The sequence below is a fragment of the Dama dama genome, chromosome 15 (genome assembly GCF_033118175.1).
Source record: "Dama dama isolate Ldn47 chromosome 15, ASM3311817v1, whole genome shotgun sequence".
NCBI classification, from domain to species: Eukaryota; Metazoa; Chordata; class Mammalia; order Artiodactyla; family Cervidae; genus Dama; species Dama dama.
The window spans coordinates 60,421,925-60,446,984 of NC_083695.1; the positions used below are offsets into that span (position 1 = coordinate 60,421,925).

Consider the following 25,060-nt stretch of genomic DNA (forward strand, 5'->3'; position numbering starts at 1 on the left):
CCATTATAATTAGCAATAATCATAATTCAACATTTATAAGGTACTTTACTATGGGCCAAGAACTGTGCTAAGCACTTTATATGTAGCTTCTCACTGAAATCCTATGAAGCAAGTAATTATCATTACTTCCATTTTACAGATGATAAACTTGAGGATCAACATGTATACACAATTTATTCAAGATTACAAGGCTAGGAACTGGCAGAGTTAAGATGTGAACTTAGCAATCTGCCTCCAAAATCTGCTTCTGATAGAAACTACCCACCTGAACTTGAGGAAGCCATTTGAACTTTCATTTCCTCTTCTGGAAAATGAGCTGAGTAGTGAAATACATGCTCTCAAAAGTCCCTCCTAAATGTCTCTGGACAACAACGGTATTTAAGCCCAAATTCATTACATATAGAAAATACCTCTGGTTCTAGTCCGTTTACAAACCTAGGCTTCTCTTTCTTACATAAATAAGAGAATGAAGCATAGTATAATACCCCACGTGGGGTAACTCACTGCTCCTGAGCTCTGATGGTGGGTGGTACACCACTAAGAGCCAGATAGAGAACCTGATGAGATACTTCCATAAGTAAGTCCCTTTGAATGGAGCCCAAAGAGAGCCTGATGTTAAAACAAATTGTACCTGACAGGACTAGTGCTACAGGGAAGTTAAGAACACACATCAACAAAATTAGCCAAAGCGCTAGTACCTTAGTTATGCCACGTTTCCCCTCAGGACCTCAGTTTCCTTATTTATAGAAATGAGGTGGCTTCTAGATACAAGTAATCCCTAAGGAAGGAGCCACCCTAACGCAGAGAAACCAGTCAACTTTGTTAGAATTAAGGGAAGGGCACAAGAAAGCATGTGTAGTTTGAAAAAGCACATTCAAATACAGTGACTGCTTTCACAATATAAACCACAGAAGAAAAGTTCCAAAAACTATTTTATAGTTGGCAAAAGAGTGAAGCAGCACTGTTGGGAATGGGCAGGAGATATGGACTTTTTTTTTTTATTAATATTAAGATACATTAGTGTAGATCACTACTGAAAGCCCCTTTTAGCTCAAACAGTCTGTGGAATAAAAACAAATTAAGTTGGTATTCTATGAAATAAACTCCTAGATTTAAAGAAAAAAAGTCCTATTTATCAAAATAATTTTTTAAAGTCATTAAGAACTACGTAAGGCATTTTCTTTTTGTAGAAAAATGATTCAAATACACACAGAAACATATAAATTTCTGCACTCAAGGCTCAAGGTATTTTTGTCTTTTTAAACTTGATATACTTATCAATAGAAACCTAGTCTGATAATATTCCAAGTCAAAACACAGCCAGGTTACTCCTACCTGGTTCTAATATTGCTTCAAAACCCTGAAGCTCCATTTTAAATAATTTTTAAAAAGAGAGAGACATAAAGTCCATGTAATTCTTCCTAAGGCCAAATTTATAAAGCTCAATTTTCAATCAAATCTCTCCTCCTACAAATCTTTTGGCCATCTTTCCCTACTCAATAGCACTACCAGGGATGAAAAAACAAGAATCCAAACTCAATCCAGTCCATCTGGCTCTTATTAGCATGGCTGGTAAACGCTTTGCTAAGAAACAACTGGCAATCCCCACATTACTTGTCAATATCAGTTTGGGGGAAATTTTACGGATTTAATCTCTCCCTAGTCCCCATTTCTGGAAATAATTAATCAAAACCTAGTTGTATTCAGATTCTACTCTTAGAAAAAGATAGCTCATGTCTACACTATCAGCTTCCAGGCCCGAAATCTCTCTGTTAGATTTTAGGTTATCTTCTAAAACTAGATTTGGGTAGAGGGCATCAGAATAAAAAGAGAGACTGTTAGAAAAAGAGGGGCTCTCCTATCAAAAGCAGCCTGCCTGTTTAGACCCCAACACACACACACACACACACACACACACACACACACACACAAATAAGCACATAGAGAAACTGGACCCTTCCATCCCTGAAGCAATCCTGTAAAAATCTGGTAAGACTGTCTCATTAAAAATTCTCATACACATAATTTATGGGTGTCAGGGACCCCCTTGAACTGATGAGGTTAAAAATTTTTGCTCTAGCTTAGAGCGTCATGTGCTTCATATCCCAACCTCCTCCTTCATGGATGGGAGCCACGCCAAACATCACATCTGAAATGTAAAGAGCAATAAAATAAGGTTCCAATTGCACCTGATGCTTTAAACTAACTCGGTCAAATGTTGGTTCTGCCATTTTTCAGCAATGCTCAAAGGATTTCTGTTTCATTTCCTTGGATCCAAAGATCCAAGCTGGGTCTTATCCAGAGCCCTCCTCACTCGTTTCTCTTTTAACCAAGCCTAGAAGCCTATGGACAAATCAGTTTGTAAGTGAAGGATGAATGTTTTCCTGAGGACAAAGGCCTCCAGTGAACCCTCACCCTCACCACCCTTTTCCAACTCAAGATGTCCAGCACACTGCCAACTGATGTGGCCACACACTGGATCAGAAAGCAAGTACAGAATAAGGACACTCCATTCAACCTTTTTGTCTGGGGCACTTCCTGAGTTTTTCACTGGCATTTAACACCAAGACACAAGGCTCATTTTTCATTAAAGTTGCAAGACTTACACTTTGCCCAGTTTCAAATAGTGTAATTGATCTGCACTGTCTTCTTAAATAACCCAACTGAAGGACACTGCAGCTTTAAATATTTCAGTGCTAGCTAGCAAATAGACTCCATTGCAATATGGCTCTGAAGGTCGCGTCCTATTGTCTCTTTCCTCCGGATAAAAAAAAAAAAAAAATTTCTAAGCCCTCCTTAGACTCAGATAACATGGGAAGGGTTACCCCTAGAATTTCCACTCTTCCATCTTGGTTCCTGATACAGTTCCAGTGTTTATTGGAATCTCACACTCTAATTTTCCCGGCAGGGGCAATATGCTGATTGCTATTAATGATGCCAGCACCTTAGCGAGACATAAACACATGTGTTCACATTAGTTTAATTGAGCATATGCAACTGTCTGAAATAGCATCACTCCAGGGCTGTTAACCCCTTGAAGAGTAGGGCCAGAGTGGTTTGGGAGTGGACGGCTTTCCGGAGACACCCTGAGCCCAGGATTGCATAACGTGAAATGTGTAGCCACTGAAAATGACAGGAATCTCACTCAGCCTACTCAGCCTGGGACTATGCCGGCACCTTGTCATACACTTGCAGCTTTTCCTGTCAAAGAAGGTCAAAAGAAGAGGCAGAAGCACGACGAAGAGATAAAATAGGCTAAAAGAAAAAGGCCCCTTTCTATCTCGTCAGGGTGCATACATAAGATTCCTCGAGCAGTCACGTTTCCCCCACCCTCGTCCCCGTAGTGGAACACCCCCAGTGAACTGAAGGCTTCGGAAAAGGGCAGGGGAGTTGGCAATCGCTGCCTTTTTTAAAGACCCACAATCAGTGGCCGATTAAATGGCCGGGAAAACAGGGAAAGGGGAGCGGAGTGGAAGGAAGGCGTATACAGGTGCACCGGAGCATTACCTGAAATGGCAACAGATTGTTACCATTATCGGTCCGGAAAGCGTTATCCTCCATCCAGGACTTGGAGGTGAGCGGGGCCGCGCGGGGGAACTTGGGCGGCGCGATCACGTTGCTGGAGAAGGGCTTTTTGAGCGGCGAGATGGGGTTGAGGGGCGAGGGCACCCCCACGCCCACGCCCACGCCCACGCCGACAGCCCGGCGAGGGTCCCTGCCAGCCTGCAGGCCGCCCCACGGGTTGGACGGCGCGCTCCAGGCGGCGTTCACGCTCTGGTGCGTGCTCCAGCTGGACGACGCGGACGAGGCGGCGGCGGCGGCGGCGGCGGCCGCGGCGGCCGAGGAGGAGGACGGCTTGCTAGTCATGATGGGCTGGTGACCGTACGCCGCCGTGGCGCCCCTCTGCGCGTAGGGAGCCTGGCTGGGGCTGGCAGGCGAGCGGCGCTGCTGCGAGGGCTGCGCCTGCGGGGGCTGCGCGGGCTGCGCTGGCTGCGGCGCGGGCGGCGGCGGCTGCTGGTGGTGCTGGGTCTGCGCCAGGCCGATCTGCGGGGAGAAGGTGCCTCCGAAGACTGGGTTGACGTGGTGCGGGAAGTTCTGGAAGAGCATGGTCCCGTTGACTGGGGTGATCCCTTGGAAGAAGCTGTCCTCTACCGCGTTCGTGGTGCCCGTGGACCAGGTGCTGCCGAAGGACGGCGACAGAGACGCGCCCGGCGCCGCGGGCTCCTGCGGTGGTGGCGGCGGCTGCTGAGGGGGCTGGTGGAAACCCAAGCCCGGCAGGAGCGGCGATTCCATCTGCATCTTGTCGGGGCCGTTAGGGGCCGGCGGGGCCGCGGCGGGGCTGAGGGCCGGCACTGCGCTGCTGTCCTCCGGCTTGGGGGTCTCTGAGGACAGGGGCGTGGACGGGGCTTCGGCGGTGCTGGGCTCGGGCTGGGGCTGCTGCTGCCGCTGCTGCTGGGGCTGGGGCTGGGTTTTGCTTTTGTCCATCAGTAAATCATCCTGCATGGTTTGCGCAGCTGAAACGGGAAAAAAGAGAAACGCGTTATTGTCAGTGTGTTCTTTAATGCCGCTTGCTGGAGCGGGCGGGTGTTTTAGTTGCGAAAATCCAGTGCCACCGCTACTAGCCAATTGCAATGCAAATCCATAATCTCCCATTTAGAAGAACAGGTCGGGCTGGGGTGGGGGAGCTCGTGCAAAGTCTCTAAAAATACTGTGAGAGCGTCTTCACCCTTTCTGATGTCTAGGTTCCTTTTCTGTATTAGTAAGAGATGTGCTTATAAGACAGAAAGACAGCAATTTCGCCACGTCTCTTTCCCCTTCACCGGAACTCAGAGCGTTCACCCTGCAATGAGAAACTGATTCTGGTTCCTGTTTTTTCCCAAGCACCACCCTCCCCCAGCTATTTGCATACGTCAATAAATACAGCTGCGTCCTTCAGCAAGGTTAAAAAGACACCACACACGACCCTTTCTTCCCCCTTCCCCGCTCGGGCACTTTAAAGAAACAGTAGTCTTATCCCTCTTGATTAGCAAACTGCCTTCTTGCCTCGATAATTGTTTCATTTAGCCGCAGCGAACCACGAGGGAGGAAATCCTTGGCATTTGTTAGGAGGACTCAACTGCACAACCATTCTCTGGCCTCCCAGTAGCTGCAGCGACTCCATTTTGTTAGGAGACATTTAAAAAAAAAAAAAAAAAATCCTTTTAAAAGAGGTAAAAATCTACTGAAACATTTGCAAGTGCTTGCTTCTTGTTACTCTAAGGATTAGCTGGGTGTTTTTTTTGCTTATTCTCCAATGTTCTCGTTTCCAATTCTGCCGCACAAGAGATTTCTTGGCATCTCAGTAGTTCAGGTCTCAACAGGAGCCTGAGAATTTCTCTGCAGAGTGAAGAAATGTTCTCGTTGGATTCGAGGTCAGAGAGAGAGAGGGAGAGAGACACGCGGAGGGAGGGAGGGAGGAAGGAAGGAGAAAGGAGGGAGGGGGGCGGAGGACTGTCTATGAGATGAAGTGGGGGTGGGGCTTTAAAAAATCCCTCAGATTTAAGTATGAAGTCAAGATAATACTGGGGTTGCCAGATTTTTCATTTTTTGAATCCTCCTGCTGCTGCCTTGGTCACAAGACTTTGGCAAATTTAGAACCTATTCTCTTATCACTAGTATTAACAGTGAAAGATTATGGTTTGAAGACCCTGAATTACCATATGCTAGCTAACGTGTTAAAAATAGCACAGTACAAAGTCGCAAATTCTCATACATTGTAATTATAGTGCATCGCCATCACTGCTTCATTTAGCCATATAAGGAGTGTATGGTATTTTCCATTTCGCATAGAAGGGCTATATTCACCTCTGCCATACAGCCTGTTTTATCATTCAAGGATGAAAATAGTAATCGCTCAAAACCAGATTTCCATACCCATAGTTATCACTGAGTTCGTTTGTCCTTTAGAACACATTAATTGCTTTAAATATATGAATATTACAGTGCCGAGACCCTGAAAACAAGTATTTTGAGATGTTCAAGGTGCATATGACCAAATACATAATTTTTTTAGATGGTGATTCAGTATAATTGCTACAAAGTTATTAGTATATTTAATACAGTTAATTAACTCAGATACATGGAGAAGCATCTTTCTCAGGACACTCCTAAAATGGCATTCAGATACACACAGAAGTTCTGCCTTTGGATATTCTCACAATAATAACTGCTGTAAAATAAATGTGTTGGGAAATGGATTTGCTATTGCTCTTAACTATTAAGCAAAATATGTCAGACTAAGAAATGGGATTAAAAGTAGTTATACGATTTTATTGAAGAATATCTTCAAAATGGTTAATATCTCATTCTAAAGTTTCATACATAGACAAATAGTGGGCTCAAGGAAAAGCTTCACAGCCACCTTAACTCCTCCCTCCCCAACCCACCCCTCCAAAAGAACCCAACCCAATATAATACACATCATAAATGGCCAACTACTACCAATAAAACCTATTTAAGATTGATTTTGTGTTCCTTAATTCCCTTGGTCTAAAATAATGACTTTGATCAGTATTGTAAATATGACAAAGAGGCAAGCAGAGCTTGGATTCACAGCAACACAAAGTTCTATTGTTGCCAAAGAAAATGGACATAGAAAGAGACATTTTTATACTTGGTTTAAGCAGTGCTGCAGTAAACCATTATAATCTGGGATTTGAGTCTCTCCCAGTGGGCTAGAATTGTCTTTACAATAGCCATATCATCATGGCTGAAATATGCATTTGATTATAATTTTAATATCACTCAGCTTTTCTGATGCTAGTACCAATGCCTTCTGTTAATGCCTTCACTTTAAACTATATGTTTATAGTGGAAAAATTAATGCTGTCCTATACCAAAAAAAAGCCACAAAGTAAGCTAGACTCAGACTATTTTAAGCCTATAAGTAATATGAATATATTTAATTTAAAAAATTGTATCATACTAGGAACACCCATTTCTCTTCTTAACATTTCTTAAAGACATTAATTTCACTTTCTGCATAAATTCACTGTCAAGGTCAAGACCCATCTATAATAAATAAGACCCTTTTAAACAAAAGATAAGCAATAGAGTAAAATAACATTTACAAAGGTAATATGCAATGTCGGTAACTGTTTGTACAGTCTGTCCGTTTGGGTGGGTTTTTGTTAGTCTTTTTTTCTTTTTTTCTTATTTACAGCAAAGTCCGGGAAATAGATACCTCCTTCCCCTCCCCCCACCACACACACAATAGATCTTCCTTTACATGCAATCACCCAATCTCAAGTAACAAATTCTCAGCAGCAGTTACCTTTGAGGGTCCAGTTTTTAAGGATCGATAAAATTTAAAAGTGTACAGTATTTATTTTCTTCTTTCAGGTTGATTATGTGACCGCTCTGGCAAAAGCACTTTGACAACTGTAAGAAGAGAGGGCATGCGCACACAGGGAACTGTGGGGGCTGAAGTCCTTCACTAGGTACTCTGCCCGACTTAAGCACGCTCAGCCACGCAAGGAGGAAGCCTTTCACATACTGATTCCAAGGGAAAGAGGTTGTGCCGGATTACATTTTATCTTCCTAACCAATCTAAATCACGAGTTGTTAAGAGAAAAATAAACCAGTCTGTCAACTGATTTCAGAAGCCAGGTTAAAAGAGAAACTGGATTACAGGACTCAAATAAATAAACCCAGCGGAGCTACCTTAAATGGTATTAGAATGGTAATGACTGGGTAGCCAGCAGTAGGAACCCAAGCACACCAAAAGAGGTGGGGTGGGGAAGAATAAAGAAGGGAGGAGATGGACTACTAGGAAAGATACTTAAAATCTGACCGTACTTAATACATGTAATATTATAAAATGAAAAGTACCTTAATATTAAATATGATATTAACCTTGGAGGCCAGGTTAAAGATAGGTTTCAGTCATAAATTTTGGACATTATCTATCCACCAAGATTTCTATTTGATTTTCAATGAAGGTACAAATCACTTATTTCAAGATTCTACCTGATATGCTCTAAATCATTCACATCCTTATTTTACTTGTCAAAATTAAAGTTTACTTTGCATTATTCATACAATGATTAATCAAATAAAATTCAACTCTTTAAAGTTAAAACAGTGTTTTAGTTAAATATTAAAAAATAATTTGACATGTGTATTGTTTCACTGCATAGGACAGTGACATCTTTATTCAAAGCAGAAGGTAGATACAGTTTCTTTTAAAACTTTTTTTCCCCTGATGTACATTTTTCCTATCTTAACCTCATTACCCCAAGGCTGGAATCTCACAACATCTTAACATCAACTGGTGTTATATATAGCTTTTGAGAGCAATACTTCAACTACCAGTTTGCTCACATAGGCAGAAGGTAATATCGCTTGTGGGATTTGGTTCAATGCCCTTCATGCAAGGGGTTCAGAATAAAGTCACTTGATGACTGTGCTGACTGAACTAAGAACTAAAAATGTCAAACATCATTTTAAACTACCTTAATTCTCTGTTTCCCCTCTTCACCAATTAGAACTAAAGTAGTATTATCAGAGACTACCAATTGGCAGCAGTCAGTAGTCTTTATTTCTACTTATTTCCAAGGGAAAAAACAAAACAATTTAAGAAGAAAAAATCATTTTGAATCAATCTACTACAAGCTCTTTTTAAAAGAACTACATAAATGGTCCTCTTATTCCTACTATGAACTTACTGTATTCCCCCTTTTTTTTCCTTCCTCTATCTTTCTAAAGAAAATTTTTCCTCCACCAATGTGTTATACTTACGATACTCATTCCAGAGTCTGTAAGGATGAACTCAGTTAATCTTACTCCTAAAGACCTCCCTAATCTACCAAACTTCTACATTTTCAAGTACTTCAATAAAGTTTAAAAAAACAAAAGTTCCCTCATAAAATCCATATGAAGACTTGTTTTAAGAAATTGATTTTTAAAGATTATTTAAAATTAATATGCCAAGATTTTATTGGTAAGGTGGAAAATCGTTACTCAGGTGTACTTAAAAATGGTTTAATTGGGCATTTATCGAACCCAGGTACAGGTCTACTAATAATACACAATGAAGAAAAATAAATTTTGGTCTCTGACCCTTTGATAAATGACAAAAATAAATTAGCACTGCCTATACTTAACATAATTTTATTGTATTTGAAAATGAACTATCTCTGCTCTTCCATTCCTAAAACAAACACTCAAATTTAAAAAGAAAATGACTCATACATTTATATACCAAGGTATAAATACATACCAAGCAAACAATAAATTATAGGAAGACTCCCAAAAAAGACCTTCTCTCCTGAACCCTTGTTTTTTATTTAACCAAAAAGGAAGCACTTTCTAAAATTTTGTCTTTAAGTCACAAAGCTTAACCACAGACTACTTTTGAATAATCATGGAAAGCTCTAAAAATAGAGATTTTTGCAATTATTGCAAAGTTAATTCATTGAGATATACTTGGGTCAAATACATCTTTCCAGGCTTCCTTTTTTCCTTTCTTTCCCTACTTACATCTCCAATACAATTCTCAGGAGTCCTGGGTAGCTGGTGGTTGCTCCATGTATGCTGCTGCTGCTGCTAAGTCACTTCAGTCGTGTCTGACTCTGTGCGACCCCATAGACGGAAGCCCACCAGGCTCCCCTGCCCCTGGGATTCTCCAGGCAAGAACACTGGAGTGGGTTGCCATTTCCTTCTCCAATGCATGAAAATGAAAAGTGAAAGTGAAGTCACTCAGTCATGTCTGACTCTTAGTGACCCCACGGACTGCAGCCTACCAGGCTCCTCCGTCCATGGGATTTTCTAGGCAAGAGTACTGGAGTGGGGTGCCACTGCCTTCTCTGTGCTCCATGTATACTTGCTGGATAAATGAATAAATGGATGAATGAATGGATGGATGAAGTATGGTTTTGGATTATCTAAAATAGCCAAGGTTTGATTAAGTATTAGAATTATTCTCTATTTACATTAAAAAAGCAATTAACTTTTTCATCAGCTGCAAGAACGGGAAGTGGTATAAAATAGATAACCATTTTGGCCCTTAGGATGCTCAGTAGTATATAGATCATTGGATGATCATCAAGCAATAATATTTATTAAGCACTAATTAAACCAGGAAGTTTGTTCCTATCAAAGAGTTTACAATCTAATAAAGACACACACCCTGCCCTCCACAGAAACTACTTCATTATAGCAATAGACAATCAGAGCTAAGTCCAAAGGATGTTTTGTTAGTCTTATCTTGCTTGACCTTGCAGCAACATTGACCACACTTTCTAGATAGACCTTCTTCCCTTGGTTTCTTCAGGTTGTTCTTTGTTGGTTTTCTTACCTTTGGGGTATTATTTGCTTGCTCCCATATGCACACTCATGCTGTCTCTCAGTCTTCTTTGCTGACTTTAAGTACTGAGTTCCTCAGGACTCTATCCTAGGCCCTCTTCTCATCTCTATGTGAGTGGCTTCTCCAACTAAAGGAAGGACCATGCCTATCTTATTAACAGCTATATTCGCAACATACATCACTGTGCCTAGGACATAATAAATAGGTATTCAGTAAATATTTGTTGAATTAAATTTACAATTGTATGCAAAGGGCAAGAATGCCAGCAATACCTAGGTGAAAAAAAACAAAAAAACTTAGAGGGACTTACACTACTAGATATCAAGATTTATTATGAAGCAATAGTAATTAGATTGTGTGGTTACTGGCATGAGGATAAGCAAATAGACAAATGGACCAAAAAGTCCAGAAACAGATCCACAAATGTATAGTTGTTAGGTAACTGTTGACCTAACTACTTGTCTTGGCCACACACAATGATAACTGCTTGCCTGAGTTGTCCACAATAAGAGGTCCCAATAAGGAACATGGTGCTGCCTCCAAAAACTAACCAGAATTCAGGAGGGGCCAAAAGAGTGAGGAGACAACCAATATCCCAGAATCCTTTGTGCTGGAACCCATCCTGGCTGAAAGATCAATGTGCCACCAGGAAGGACCCTGAATCTGACTATGGACCAGAGATGACTGGTCATAGACAACTCGGAAACTAACCACAAAGTATAATACTACATATAAGCCACATGGCAGAGTAAATTCTCTGGGGTTCCCTTATCCTCCTGCTCTCCACTCAGGCACCCTTTAACAATAAAGGCTCTTGCTTTGTCAGCATACGTATTTCTTCGGACAATTCATTTCCGAATGTTACACAAGAGCCCACGCTAAGGCCCTGAAAGGGGTCCCCCTTCCTGTAACATGGTGACCAGATTTCTGAAAACAGTAACACTGCAGTGGTGAAAGGATGGTCTTTTCAATAAAGGATACTGGAGTCAACTGAATATCCATATGGCAAAAAAGAGACCTTCATTCTTACCACACCATACACAAAAATCAATTCCAGATGGATTGTGGGTCTAAATGTAAAAGGTAAACAAGAAAGTCTTTAAAAGAATATATGAGAATATTTTCATGACATTAGAGTAGGCAAAAATTTTTTCAACAGGTCACAAAAGCAATAAATATAAAGGAAAAATTTAATAAACTAAACTAATTAAGAACATCTGTTTACCAAAAGTCAGAGTGAAAAATCAAAGAAAGGAGAAATATATGCAATATTCAAAATAATTATAATTCAAATACATGAAGAACTCTTACAAATTAATAACAGTGAACATCCCAAAGAAAAATGGGCAAAAGACTTCAACAAAAGATACTCAAATGTTCAAAAAGCATATGAAAATGTGCTCTACATCACTTGTCACCAAAGAAATACAAAATACAACCAAAATGGCAAAAACTGGAAAAGACATAAATACCATATATTTGCAAGGATGTAGGGCAACTCATTCTCAAACACTGCTGATGGAAGTATAATTGAAACTAACTATACAACTACACTGCAAAACTATTTACTAGGATCTATTACAGCAAATATTGACATAACCTTCTCGTTCTTGTTCAGTCATTCAGTCGTGTCCGACTCTGCGAGCCCATGAACTATACAGCACACCAGGCTTCCCTGTCCTTCACCATCTCCTGGAGTTTGCTCAAACCCAAGTCCATTGAGTCGGTGATGCCATCCAACCACCTCATCCTCTGTCATCCCTTCTTTTCCTGCCTTCAATCTTTCCCAGCATCAGGGTCTTTTCCAATGAATCGGCTGTTCCCATCAGGTGGCCAAAGTATTGGAGCTTCAGTTTTAGCATCAGTCCTTCCAATGAATATTCAGGGTTTATTTCTTTTAGGACTGACTGGTTTGGTTTCCTTGCAATCTAAGGGACGCTCAAGAGTCTTCTCCAGCACCACAGTTCGAAAGCATCAATTCTTCAGTCTTTAGCTTTTTTATTGTCCAGTTCTCACATCCATATATGATTACTGGAAAAACCATAGCTTTCACTATATGGCCCATTGCCAGCAAAGTAATGTCTCTGCTTTTTAATAATTTAACCTAATGTCTAGGTCTGTCATAGCTTTTCTTCCAAGGAGTAAGCATCTTTAATTTCATGGCTGAAGTACAGTCCACAGTGATTTTTGGAGCCCAAGAAAATACACTCTTACTGTTTCCATTGTTTCCCTAACTATTTGCAATTAAGTGATGTGACCAGATGCCATGAGCTTCGTTTTTTGAAAGCTGAGATTTAAACCAGCTTTTTCACTTTCTTCTTTCGCCTTCATCAAGAGGCTCTTTAGTTCCTCTTTGCTTTCTGCCATAAGGGTGGTGTCATCTGCCTACCTGAGGTTATTGATATTTCTCCCACCAATCTTGAGTCCAGCTTGTGCTTAAACTAGTCCAGCATTTCTCATGATGTACTCTGCATACAAGTTAAATAAGCAGGGTGACAGTATACAGCCTTGACGTACACCTTTCCCAATTTTGAACCAGTCCATTGTTCCATGTCTGGTTTTAACTGTTTCTTCTTGACCTGCATACTGGTTTCTCAGGAGTCAAGTAAGGTCGTCTGATATTCCCATCTGTTTTCCACAGTTTGTTGTGATCCACACAGTCAAAGGCTTTAGCACAGTCAATGAAGCAGAAGTAGATGTTTTTCTGGAATTCTCTTGCTATTTTATGATTCAACGGATGTTGGCAATTGGATGTCTGGTTCTTCTGCCTTTTCTAAATCCAGCTTCTATACCTAAAAGTTCCTGGTTCACATACTGTTGAAGTGCTTATAGCTTGAAAGATTTTGAGCATTACCTTGCTAGTATGTGAAATAAGTGTAATTGTGTGGCAGTTTGAACATTCTTTGGCATTGCCCTTCTTAGGGAATGGAATGAAAACTGACCTTTTCCAGTCCTGTGGCCATTGCTTAGTCTTCTAAATTTGCTGGCATATTGAATGCAGCACTCTGACAGCATCAACTTTTAGGATTTGAAATAGCTCACCTGGAATTCCATCACCTCCACTAGCTTTGTTCATAATGATGCTTCCTATGGCCCCCTTGACTTCACACTCCAGGATGTCTGGCTCTAGGTGAGTGATCACACCATCATGGTTCTGTGTATTCTTGCCACCTCTTCTTAATATCTTCAGCTTCTGTTATGCCCATACCATTTCTGTCCTTTATTGTACCCATCTCTGCATGAAATGTTCCCTTGTTATCTCTAATTTTCTTGAAGAGATCTCTAGTCTTTCCCATTCCATTATTTTCCTCTATTTCTTTTCACTGTTCACTTAAAAAGGCTTTCTTATCTCTTCTTGCTATTCTTTGGAACACTGAACTCAGATGAGTTTAACTTTCCTTTACTCCTTTGCCTTTCGCTGCTCTTTTCTCAGCTATTTGTAAGGCCTCCTCAGACAACCATTTTGCCTTTTTGCATTTTTTTTTCTTGGGGATGGTTTTGATCACCACCTCCTGTACAATGTTACGAACCTCCATCCATAGTTCTTCAGGTACTCTATCAGATCTAATCCTTTCAATCTGTTTGTCACTTCCACTATATAATCATAAGGGATTTCATTTAGGTCATACCTGAATGGCTGAGTGGTTTTTCCTACTTTCTTCAATTTAAGTCTGAATTTGGCGATAAGGAGTTCATGATCTGAGCCACAGTCAGCTCCCTTTTTTGTTTTTGCTGACTATAGAGCTTCTCCATCTTTGGCTACAAAGAATAAAATCAGTCTGATTTTGGTATTGACCATCTGGTGATGTCCATGTGTAGAATTGTCTCTTGTGTTGGAAGAGGGTGCTTTGCTATGACCCGTGCATTCTCTTGGCAAAACTGTTAGCCTTTGCCCTGCTTCTTTTTGTATTCTAAGGCCAAACTTCCCTGTTAACTCCAGGTATCTCTTGACTTCCAACTTCTGCACTCCAGTCTCCTATGATGAAAAGGACATCTTTCTTTGGTGTTAGTTCTAGAAATCTTGTAGGTCTTCATAGAACTGTTCAACTTCAGCTTCTCCAGCATTAGTGGTTGAGGCATAGACTTAGATTACTATGACACCGAATGACTTGCCTTGGAAACGAACCAAGATCATTCTGTCGTTTTTGAGATTGTACCCAAGTAATACATTTCAGACTCATTTGCTGACTCAGAGGGCTACTCCATTTCTTCTAAGGGATTCTTGTCCACAGCAGTAGATATAATGGTCATCTGAATAAAATTCGCCCATTCCACACACCTTATGACCCAGCAATTCTGCATCTAGATATATACACAATAAACATGGCAACAGATGTTTACCAAAAGACATGCTCAAAACAACATTGTTCATAATAGCCCAAACCTGGACACAACCCAAATATCCATTTATAGCAGACTGAATAAGTAAGTCATGATAGAGTCATATAATGGAATATCATAAGGCAAAGATAATGAAGAGACTCCAACTTTATAGAACAACCTAGATGAACTGCATGAATGCAATGCTAAGTGAAAGAAGTATGCCATCTAAGAACATATATAATTCCACTTATATAAAGTTCTAATAAAACTAATTTATGGGTCCAGAAGATAGTGTACTGGTAACTTTTGCAGAGAAATAATGATTTATGGGGGATATAAAAGGGGGCTGCGGGGATACTGATGACACACTCTGTTACACATGTGTATTTACTTTAAAAATTCAGAAAACAGGACATATGATTTTTGTACTTTTCTGTTTTTCTGTTATGAAAGTGAAAGTGTTAGTTGTTCAATCATGCCCCATTCTTTGCAACCCTATGGACTGTAGCCCATCAGGCTCCTCTGTCCATAGGATTCTCTAGGCAAGAATACTGGAGTGGATAGCCATTCCCTTCTCCAGGGGATCTTCCTGACTGAGGATCGAACCTGCGTCTCCTGCATTGCAGGCGGATTCTTTACTGACTAAGCCACCAGGGAAGCTCACTTTTTGTTGTACTTTCTTTAACTGTATAAAACATATATTCCATATATATGCGTTAGTATACTGTATTGGGATCAGGCCTGGTGCACTGGGAAGACCCAGAGGAATCGGGTGGAGAGGGAGGTGGGAGGGGGGATTGGGATGGGGAATACATGTAAATCCATGGCTGATTCATGTCAATGTATGACAAAAACCACTACAATATTGTAAAGTAATTAGCCTCCAACTAATAAAAATAAATGAAAAAAAAGAATTATAAAAAAAAAAACATATACATGTATGTGCAAAGGTTAATTATCTTCTCTAAAGTAAAGGAGAAAACAGCAAAATCTGGCTCAGTAGGAAGGGGAGCCTTAAGTCTGGGTCATTGAAGCTAGAGAAATGAACTAGGGGGCCAGTGGAGGGAGGTGGGATTCCTATGTGCCAGACCAGTATTAGAGGCGCACACACACACACACGAAGCAAAATCCCTTGACTTCAAAGGCCTCACAGCCTAAGGAAGGAAAAATCATTCTGGTCAACTATGATAAATAAGATATCCCCTAAGTCATCTAGAAAACTTCTAAGATTGTCATAGCCTAAGGCAATTTACATGCAGGAAGTCCATAGCATCTGAGGAAGGACTTCTCAAGCAATTCTAGATCAGAATAAGTTTGAGAATGGAACAAGAGAAAGGGAGCAAAGGGAAGCCAGGTGACTCAGGTGTGGTTTGGTGAGCACTCTGAAGAGCACCTGGGGTTCTTTATGCTTCTTGCCTCTCTGTCCATTTGTTTTAATTTTGTTCACTCATTCATTTAACAATTTTATGAAAAACCTAGCTGCAAAGTAGCAATTCCAAAACTTCACCTACTTTTTATTGACCCTGTCTCTAACCTCTATGGAAAAACTGAGGATACTATGCAGTAATTTCCTCAATTTCTCAGCTGCCTCCCTCCCTCTTTACAAATTTACCCATATTCCCACCCATACTTGCTTTCCTCCTGCCTCAAAAGAAGCTGAGTTCCCCTACAAGTCCACATTAATCCCTCCATCTGTAGTCTAGAGTTCATTCTATCTTGTTTCCTTGAGATCCATTTCATGAGTTAATTATGTCCAGGCTTTTCCTTCCCATTCTAGAGAAGCTACTTAAAAGAAACCTCTAAATCCAAGCTTTACTTCCTTTGACTTCCAGTTGACTCCCTAAATTTACTGCATCTAGCTTCTGCCCTACCATCCTACAAAAATTGCTCTGGCTACTGATCTTACTCATCAATGACCAACTGACAACTTTTCAATTCTTATTTTATTTGCCATTTATCCTTCATAACACTCTTGTAGTAGGCAGAATTCTAAGGTGGCCCTCCAAAGATCCAAGCTAGAAGGAAAACAGGAACCCTAGTCCTGCAAAGGCAATTCAGCCAACATGAAGAATGAACCTCAAAGTGAATCTGACACCCTAAACAGAGAACTCCAGTCATAAAGAACTATAAATTAATAAATGAATGGAGTTTCTTTAAGCCATTACGCTTGTGGTACTTTGTTACAGAGCAGTAGCAAACTAATACAATATCCATTGTCTGTGAAGATACTGCTCTCCTGGTTCTTCACTTCTGAAGTTTATTCTCAGTTCTCTTGGCCTCTAAATACAGTTTCTCCCAGAGTTCTCCTAATTCTGCTCTCTCCAAAAGAAAGTGTTACATTCATGAACTGGAAAACTGAGTTCCCCAGTATCTAGGTTTCCAGAACAAATCTTTTTACTAAGCTCCAAACCACTATTTAAGCAACAACTTCTCTTAGGATCCTATAGCACTTCTCCCACAAATGTGCTTCTGCCTACATTCCTGGTTTACTTATCTAAATCCTGTTAAATGGTGCCACCATCCATGTAGTCAATCAAGTTAAGAATCTGGACATGATTTCGTCCTTTCTCTTCCACCTCACTGATGGACAAGTCCAATTGGTCGCTAGTGAAAGTTGCTCAGTTGTGTCCAACTCTTTAAGACCCCATGCACTGTGTAGTCCATGAAATTCTTCAGGCCAGAATACTGGAGTGGGTAGCCTTTCCCTTCTCTAGGGGATCTTTTCAACCCAGGGATCGAACCCAGGTCTCCTGCATTGCAGGCAGAGTCTATACCAGCTGAGCCACAAGGGAAGCCCAAGAATGCTGGACTGGGTTCAGTTCAGTTCAGTCCAGTCACTCAGTCATGTCCAACTCTTTGGGACTCCATGGACTGCAGGATGCCAGGCTTCCCTGTCCATCACCAACTCCCAGAGCTTACTCAAACTCATGTGCATCAAGTCAGTGATGTCATCCAACTATCTCATCCTCTGTCATCCCACCATCTCATCCTCTGTCATCCCCTTCTCCTCCTGCCTTCAATCTTTCCCAGCATCACGGTCTCTTCCAACGAGTCCGTTTTTCATATCAGGTGGCAAAGTATTGGAGTTGCAGCTTTAGCACCAGTCCTTCAAATGAATATTCAGGACTGATTCCACAAGGGAAGCCCAAGAATACTGGAATGGGTGGCCTATCACTTCTCTAGGCAATCTTCCCAACCCAGGAATCGAACCAGGGTCTCCTGCATTGCAGGCAGATACTTTACCAACTGAGCTATCAGGGATTGGTCACTAAAACTTGTTAATTTTGCCTCCTAAATTTCTGCTTCCCTTGTGGCTCAGCTGGTAAAGAATCCGCCTGCAATGCAGGAGACCTGGGTTCGATCCCTGGGTCGGGAAGAACCCTGGAGAAGGAAATGGCCACCCTCTCTAGTATTCTGGCCTGGAGAATTCCATGTACTGTATAGTCCATGGGGTCGCAAAGAGTCGGACACAAGTGAGCCACTTTCACTTTCAAATTTCTGCTTAACATTTCCCCCTCTGCAGTCACAGGCAACACTATGTTTCACCTAAACTGTGGCAGTAACATCCTAATGTCTCTCATTGCTGTGCTCAGCCACTCAGTCCTGTCCGACTCTTTGTGACCCCCCAGACTGTAACCTGCCAGGCTCCTCTGTCCATGGGATTTTACAGGCAAGAATACTGGAGTGGGTTGCCATTTCCTTCTCTAGGGAATGTCTCTCATAAGCACTCTTCCAAATGTGGCCTCCACACTAAAGCCTGAGTAATCATTCACAGTTTTACCATTTTATGCCCCTTTCTAAACTCTAATTACTTTTCCCTTGCCAAGAGGATACAATACAACCTTAATCTTCTACTCTTCTTCCCAGCCATACCAAATTACTGCTACAGGTCCCTGGATGGCCTGTGCTGTGTAGTATAATGCCTATGCACATATTCCTTCTGCCTGAAATACCTTTGTACCTCTTGATAACCTGTTCCTACTCACCCAAGACAGCTGACCCTGACCATGTAGGCAAAAGTGCCCACTCCTTTCTTTATATACACCTCTGTCCCACACACATATCTCTATCATAATATTCTTCATATTTGAGTATTATCTGTTTACACATCTGTCTTTCCTCCAAAAGCTCCAGGATCAGGACCATATTCATCTTTGGAATTCAGGCTCCAGGCCTGTAATGTAGAGATAAATCAAAGGAGAAAATATATTGTACTTCAATCTAGAAACTGAAAGTACTTCCTTAACTTTAGATGAAGCGAAATTCTCTTGCCATTAAAGGCATTTCAAAAACACTAGTTTAAAGACACGATATTTAATGTTTAATGAAGATATTCCATACTAAAATTTGGTGAGATTAATTTACCCTTTCTCCTGTTGTAGGACATTTGTTTATAAATTTTCATTATTTTCCAAACTTCTGTTTCCTTAAAGTTATATTTCTAAAGAAAACAGGACTTGATTAAAGGTATAGCATTAAAGCATCTGATACATATTAGCAAAATTTTTAAGCTTCAGCAGTTTGTATTTCCTAAAGAATTACGCTTCTAATACGAAAATAGTGTATGAATAGCGTATGCAATCCATGGGGTCTCAAAGAGTCTGACACAGGACTGAGTGACAAAAAATAATATAGTTACTGTTCTGACAATAACCTAATGTAGAAAGATGTCTCTACTCTTTTGATTTAGCAAATAAGATTAAGTCTCTTTGAGCATCCTAATGTTTACTACTTTATCGTTCTTCTTTATCATAATTTCATGTGATGACGAAATAGTAAAGATATGGTTATGTACTTACATCCTATGTTTGTTGGAGATTTCATTTCAAAGAATGACATGTAAATGTGTACGTGTGCGTTTCCAGATGGCTCAGTGGTAAAGAATCCGCCTGCCAATGCAGGAGAAGCAGGAGACGTGGGTTCGATCCCTGGGTCAACAAGATCCCTTGGAGGAGGAAATGGCAACCCACTCCAGTATTCTTGCTTGGAAAATCCCTTAGACAGAGGAGCCTGGTGGGCTACAGTCCATGGGGTCATCAAGAATCAGAGACGACTTAGAAACTGAGCACATGTATTCTGTTAGAGAAAAAAAGATGAGCAGACTTCATCTATGTTCCCTATGTTTCTAGACTTCAACCGTACTAAATCTAAAACCTAATATTCATGGAGGTTGCCAAAAGGTACAAACCTCTAGTTATAAAATGTAATATATAGCACAGGGATTATGGTTAATAAGACTGTATTGTATATTCGAAAGTAGCTAAGAAAATAGATCTTTAAAGTTCCCATCACAAGAAAAAAAATTTTAACTATTAGTGATGATGAATGTTAACTAGATTTATTGTGGTGATCATTTTGCAATGATCAAATATCAAACCATTATGTTATACACATGAAAGTAATATAATGTTATATGCAATTATATTTCAATAAAAAACCCCAAATATTCATAAATATTTCAAGTACCCATGTTAATCTTGGGTCTGAATAATGTTCAGTAGACCAAGATATTTTACATAAAAAGTTTTATGCATCAAAAATTTATAAACAGGAACTAAATTTGTTTTCTTAAAAAACCAACCCAAACTATTTTTAGATTTTATCCAATGGCAAATTGAGCCTCCTAACCACATTCAAAAAACTAAGATCATGGTATCTTGTCCCATCAACTCATGGGAAATAGACAGACAGACAGTGGAAACAGTGTCAGACTTTATTTTTTTAGGCTCCAAAAATCACTGCAGGTGGTGACTGCAGCCATGAAATTAAAAGATGCTTACTCCTTGGAAGGAAAGTTATGACCAACCTAGAGAGCATATTAAAAAGCACAGATATTACTTTGCCAACAAAGGTCCATCTGGTCAAGGCTATGGTTTTTCCAGTGGTCATGTATGGATGTGAGAGTTGGACTGTGAAGAAAGCTGAGCGCCGAAAAATTGATGCTTTTGAACTGTGGTGTTGGAGAAGACTCTTGAGAGTCCCTTGGACTGCAAGGAGATCCAACCAGTTCATCCTGAAGGAGATCAGTCCTGGGTGTTCACTGGAAGGACTGATGCTGAAGCTGAAACTCCAATACTTTGGCCACCTGATGCGAAGAGTTGACTTGTTTGAAAAGACCCTGATGCTGGGAGGGATTGAGGGCAGGAGGAGAAGGGGACGACAGAGGATGAGATGGCTGGATGGCATCACCAACTCGATGGGCATGAGTTTGAGTAAACTCCGGGAGTTAGTGATGGACAGGGAGGCCTGGCGTGCTGCGATTCATGGGGTCACAGAGAGTCAGGCATGACTGAGCGACTGAACTGGACTGAACTGAACTGAACCACAAGGTACTCTCCTCTACAAACTGTTTTTGATACAGCATACCTTCCTTCATCCCATGTACAGAGGAGCCTGGCCAGCTACAGTCCACAGGGCGGGAAAGAGTTGGACACGACTGAACGATGGAACATGCACGCACCTTCCTTCAGTCAACTACAGCCTCATCATTTTCCTTCTCTTGTCATGGTAACTCACTTACAAGAACCTTCTGGAGACTGCAAAAATTGCAGAATGATTTCAGAAAATATAATTAATCTTTATATGAGTTAGTTATTCTTCCCCTAAAATAACTGCCATTTTATATTTAAATTTTTCATTTTAAAATACTATTGTGAAAGGCCATGAGCTCTTTCAGAAGACTTCAAAAAAGCAAACCCTACCTAATCTTTTAAGTTGTTCTTCAAATCTCCTGACAGCTTCCCCATTTCACTTTAAATGCTGTTCACGAGTTGCCCTCATTAGACTGGAGTCAACAGGCACCTCTTGAGGAGCTGCTGCAGAAGTATCACCAGCTTCCAGAATTTCAACCTCCATCCCCAAAGGTTTAGCTACAGCTTTAAGCATTTTCCCAAAAGCATTCCAATTGCCAGCTGGAAAATTTCATGTTCAAGTTTCACCACATCACTCATAGTTATCTATTGGGCAAGAGCAAACATTTACCTTAGTATTTAGAACTCTCCCCTCCTAATCCAAACCTATGTTATTAGATAGCATTGGCCCCGCTTCTCCAGGTGAATATGTCTACTGAACTCTACTGATGCTACTGGTCCCATATGGTGTACCCTTCTCATCCTCTCTACTTATTCTAATTTTACCTTTCTTTGGGGCTAGGTTCAAACCCCATTTCCTAAAAAGAGCATTAATCTGTACCACACATTTATAGCTGTGCATTTCTATTTACCTTTTCTGGTATAATTATGTTAACTCCTCAACCAGAACTCTAAGTTTTTTAAGAGAAGGCACTAGAACTCATGCCTCTGTTCTCCCTCAAAAACAGGTACAGACTCTTGCAAGGAGCCTTGTAATAAGAGGTAACATTTATGGCACATACACAATGTGCCAAACGCTTTCTGCTTATTAGTTCATTTAACCCACGTAATAAATCTATGCAGTAAGTACTGTTATTGTCCCTAATTTGAGACAAGAAAATGGAAACTTAGGTGATTTACCTGTCCGAAGTAACAAAATTAGTTTGAACTAGGACTTAATTTCAGGTCTGTCTGACTCTAAATTGTCTTCTAATTAGTGACTCAAACAAGCAGAGTCTCTTGCCCTCAATTCAGTTCAGTCCAGTTGCTCATTCTTGTCCAACTCTTGGCGACCCCAAGGACTGCAGGATGCCAGACTTCCCTGTCCATCACCAACTCCCAGAGTTTACTCAAACTCATGTCCATTGAGTCTATGATGCCATCCAACCATCTCATCCTCTGTCATGCCCTTCTCCTCCCACCTTCAATCTTTCCCAGCAGCAGGGTCTTTTCAAACGAGTCAGCTCTTCACATCAGGTGGCCAAAGGATTGGAGTTTCAGCTTCAACATCAGTCCTTCCAATGAATATTCAGGACTGATTTCCTGTAGGTTGGACTGGTTGGATCTTCTTGCAGTCCAAGGGACTCTCAAGAGTCTTCTCCAACACCACAGTTCAAAAGCATCAATTCTTTGGTGCTCAGCTTTCTTTACAGTCCAACTCTCACATCCATACATGACTACTGGAAAACCATAGCTTTCACTAGATGGACCTTTGTTGGCAAACTAATGTCTCTGCTTTTTAATATGCTGTCTAGGTTGGTCATAACTTTCCTTCCAAGGAGTAAGTGTCTTTTAATTTCTTGGCTGCAGTCACCATCTGCAGTGATTTTGAAGCCCCCTCAAAATAAAGTCTCTCACTGTTTCCATTGCTTCCCCATCTATTTGCCCTGAAGTGATGGGACCAGATGCCATGATCTTCATTTTTTGAATGTTGAATTTTAAGCCAGTTTTTTCCCTCTCTTCTTTCACTTTCATCAAGAGGCTCCTCAGTTCCTCTTCGCTTTCTGCCATAAGGGTGGTGTCATCTGCATATCTGAGGTTATTGACATTTCTCCCGGCAGTCTTGATTCCAGCTTGTGCTTATCCAGCCCAGTGTTTCTCATGATGTACTCTGCATATAAGTTAAATAAGCAGGGTGACAATATACAGCCTTAATGTACTCCTTTCCCTACTTGTAACCAGTCTGTTGTTTCATGTCCAGTTCTAACTGTTGCTTCCTGACCTGAATACATATTTCTCAGGAGGCAGGTCAGGAAGTCTGGTATTCCCATCTGTTTAAGAATTTTCCATAGTTTGTTGTGATCCACACAGTCAAAGGCTTTGGCATAGTCACTAAAGCAGAAGCAGATTTTTTCTAGAACTCTCTTGCTTTTTCAATAATCCAGTGGATGTTGGCAATTTGATCTCTTGTTCCTCTGCCTTTTCTAAATCCAGCTTAAACATCTGGGAGTTCACGGTTCATGTATTGTTGAAGCCTGGCTTGGAGAATTTTAAGCATTATTTTGCTAGCGTGTGAAATGAGCACAATTGAGCGGTAGTTTGAGCATTCTTTGGCATTGCCTTTCTTTGAGATTGGAGTGAAAACTGACCTTTTCCAGTCCTGTGGCCATTACTGAGTTTTCCAAATTTGCTGGCATATTGAGTGCAGCACTTTCACAGCATCATCTTTTCGGATTTGAACTGGAATTCCATGATCTCCACTAGCTTTGTTCATAGTGATGCTTCCTAAGGCCCATTTGATTTCCAGGTCTGGTTCTAGGTGAGTGATCACACTGTCATGATTATCTGGGTCATGAAGATCTTTTTTGTATAGTTCTTGTGTGTATTCTTGCCACCTCTTCTTAATATCTTCAGCTTCTGTTATGTCCATACCATTTCTGTACTTTATTGTGCCCATCTCTGCATGAAATGTTCCCCTGGTATCTCTAATTTTCTTGAAGAGATCTCTAGTCTTTCCCATTTTATTGTTTTCCTTTATTCCTTTGCATTAATCACTGAGGAAGGCTTTCTTATCTCTCTTTGCTATTCTTTGGAACTCTGCATTCAAATGGGTATATCTTTCCTTTTCTCCTTTGCCTTTCACTCCTTTCCTTTTCACAGCTATTTGTAAGGCCTCCTCAGACAACCATTTTGCCTTTTTGCATTTCTTTTTCCTGGAAATGGTCTTGATCCCTGCCTCCTGTACAATGTCAAGAACCTCCGTCCATAGTTCTTCAGGCACTCTGTCTGATAGATCTAATCCCTTGAATCTGTTTGTCACTTCCACTATAAAATCATCAGGGATTTGATTTAGGTCATATCTGAATGGTCTTGTGGTTTTCCGTACTTTCTTCAATTTAAGTCTGAATTAGGCAATAGGAGTTCATGTTCTGAGCCACAGTCACGTCCCAGTCTTGTTTCTGCTGGCTGTATAGAGCTTCTCCATCTTTGACTGCAAAGAATATAATCAATCTGATTTCGGTATTGACCACCTGGTGATGTCCATGTGTACAGTCTTCTCTTGTGTTGTTGCAAGAGGATGTTTGCTATAACCAGTGCGTTCTCTTGGCAAAACTCTACTAACCTTTGCCCTGCTTCATTTTGTACTCCAAGGGCAAATTTGCCTGTTACTTCAGGTATTTCTTGACTTCTTTTGCATTCCAGTCCCCTATAATGAAAAGGACATCTTTTTGGTGTTAGTTCTAGAAGGTCTTGTAGGTCTTCATAGAACTGTTCAGCTTATTTAGCATTACTGGTCGGGGCACAGACTAGATTACTGTGATATTGAATAGTTTGCCTTGGAAATGATCAGAGATCATTCTGTCATTTTTGAGATTGCATCCAAGTATTGCATTTCGGACTCTTGTTGACTATGATGGCTACTCCATTTCTTCTAAGGAATTCTTGCCCACAGCAGTAGATATAATGGTTACCTGAGTTAAATTTACCCATTCCAGTCCAGTTTCGTTCACTGATTCCTAAAATGTCGATGTTCACTCTTGCCATCTCCTGTTTGACCACTTCCAAGTTGCCTTGATTCATGGACCTAACATTCCAGGTTCCT

At 40.7% G+C, this 25,060-nt stretch overlaps 1 protein-coding gene and 1 non-coding gene across 7 annotated transcripts in view; both read right to left on the reverse strand.

The window, feature by feature from the left end:
• CPEB3 (cytoplasmic polyadenylation element binding protein 3) overlaps positions 1-25,060 on the reverse strand; it is a 193,087-nt gene that overhangs the window by 141,963 nt on the left and 26,064 nt on the right. For 3 of the 6 annotated variants that reach the window (XM_061162183.1, XM_061162184.1, XM_061162178.1), the window contains exon 2: positions 3,508-4,514. In XM_061162183.1, coding sequence (XP_061018166.1) covers positions 3,508-4,503 — 996 coding nt within the window. In that variant the 5' untranslated portion in view covers positions 4,504-4,514. Of the gene's footprint in view, positions 1-3,507; positions 4,515-4,726; positions 4,843-7,312; positions 7,494-9,519; positions 9,630-25,060 lie in introns of those variants that run through there. The other 3 variants (XM_061162182.1, XM_061162181.1, XM_061162180.1) reach the window with 3 other exon arrangements.
• TRNAC-GCA (transfer RNA cysteine (anticodon GCA)) lies at positions 17,858-17,929 on the reverse strand. The gene has a single exon. It is a non-coding gene; the product is annotated as a tRNA-Cys (tRNA).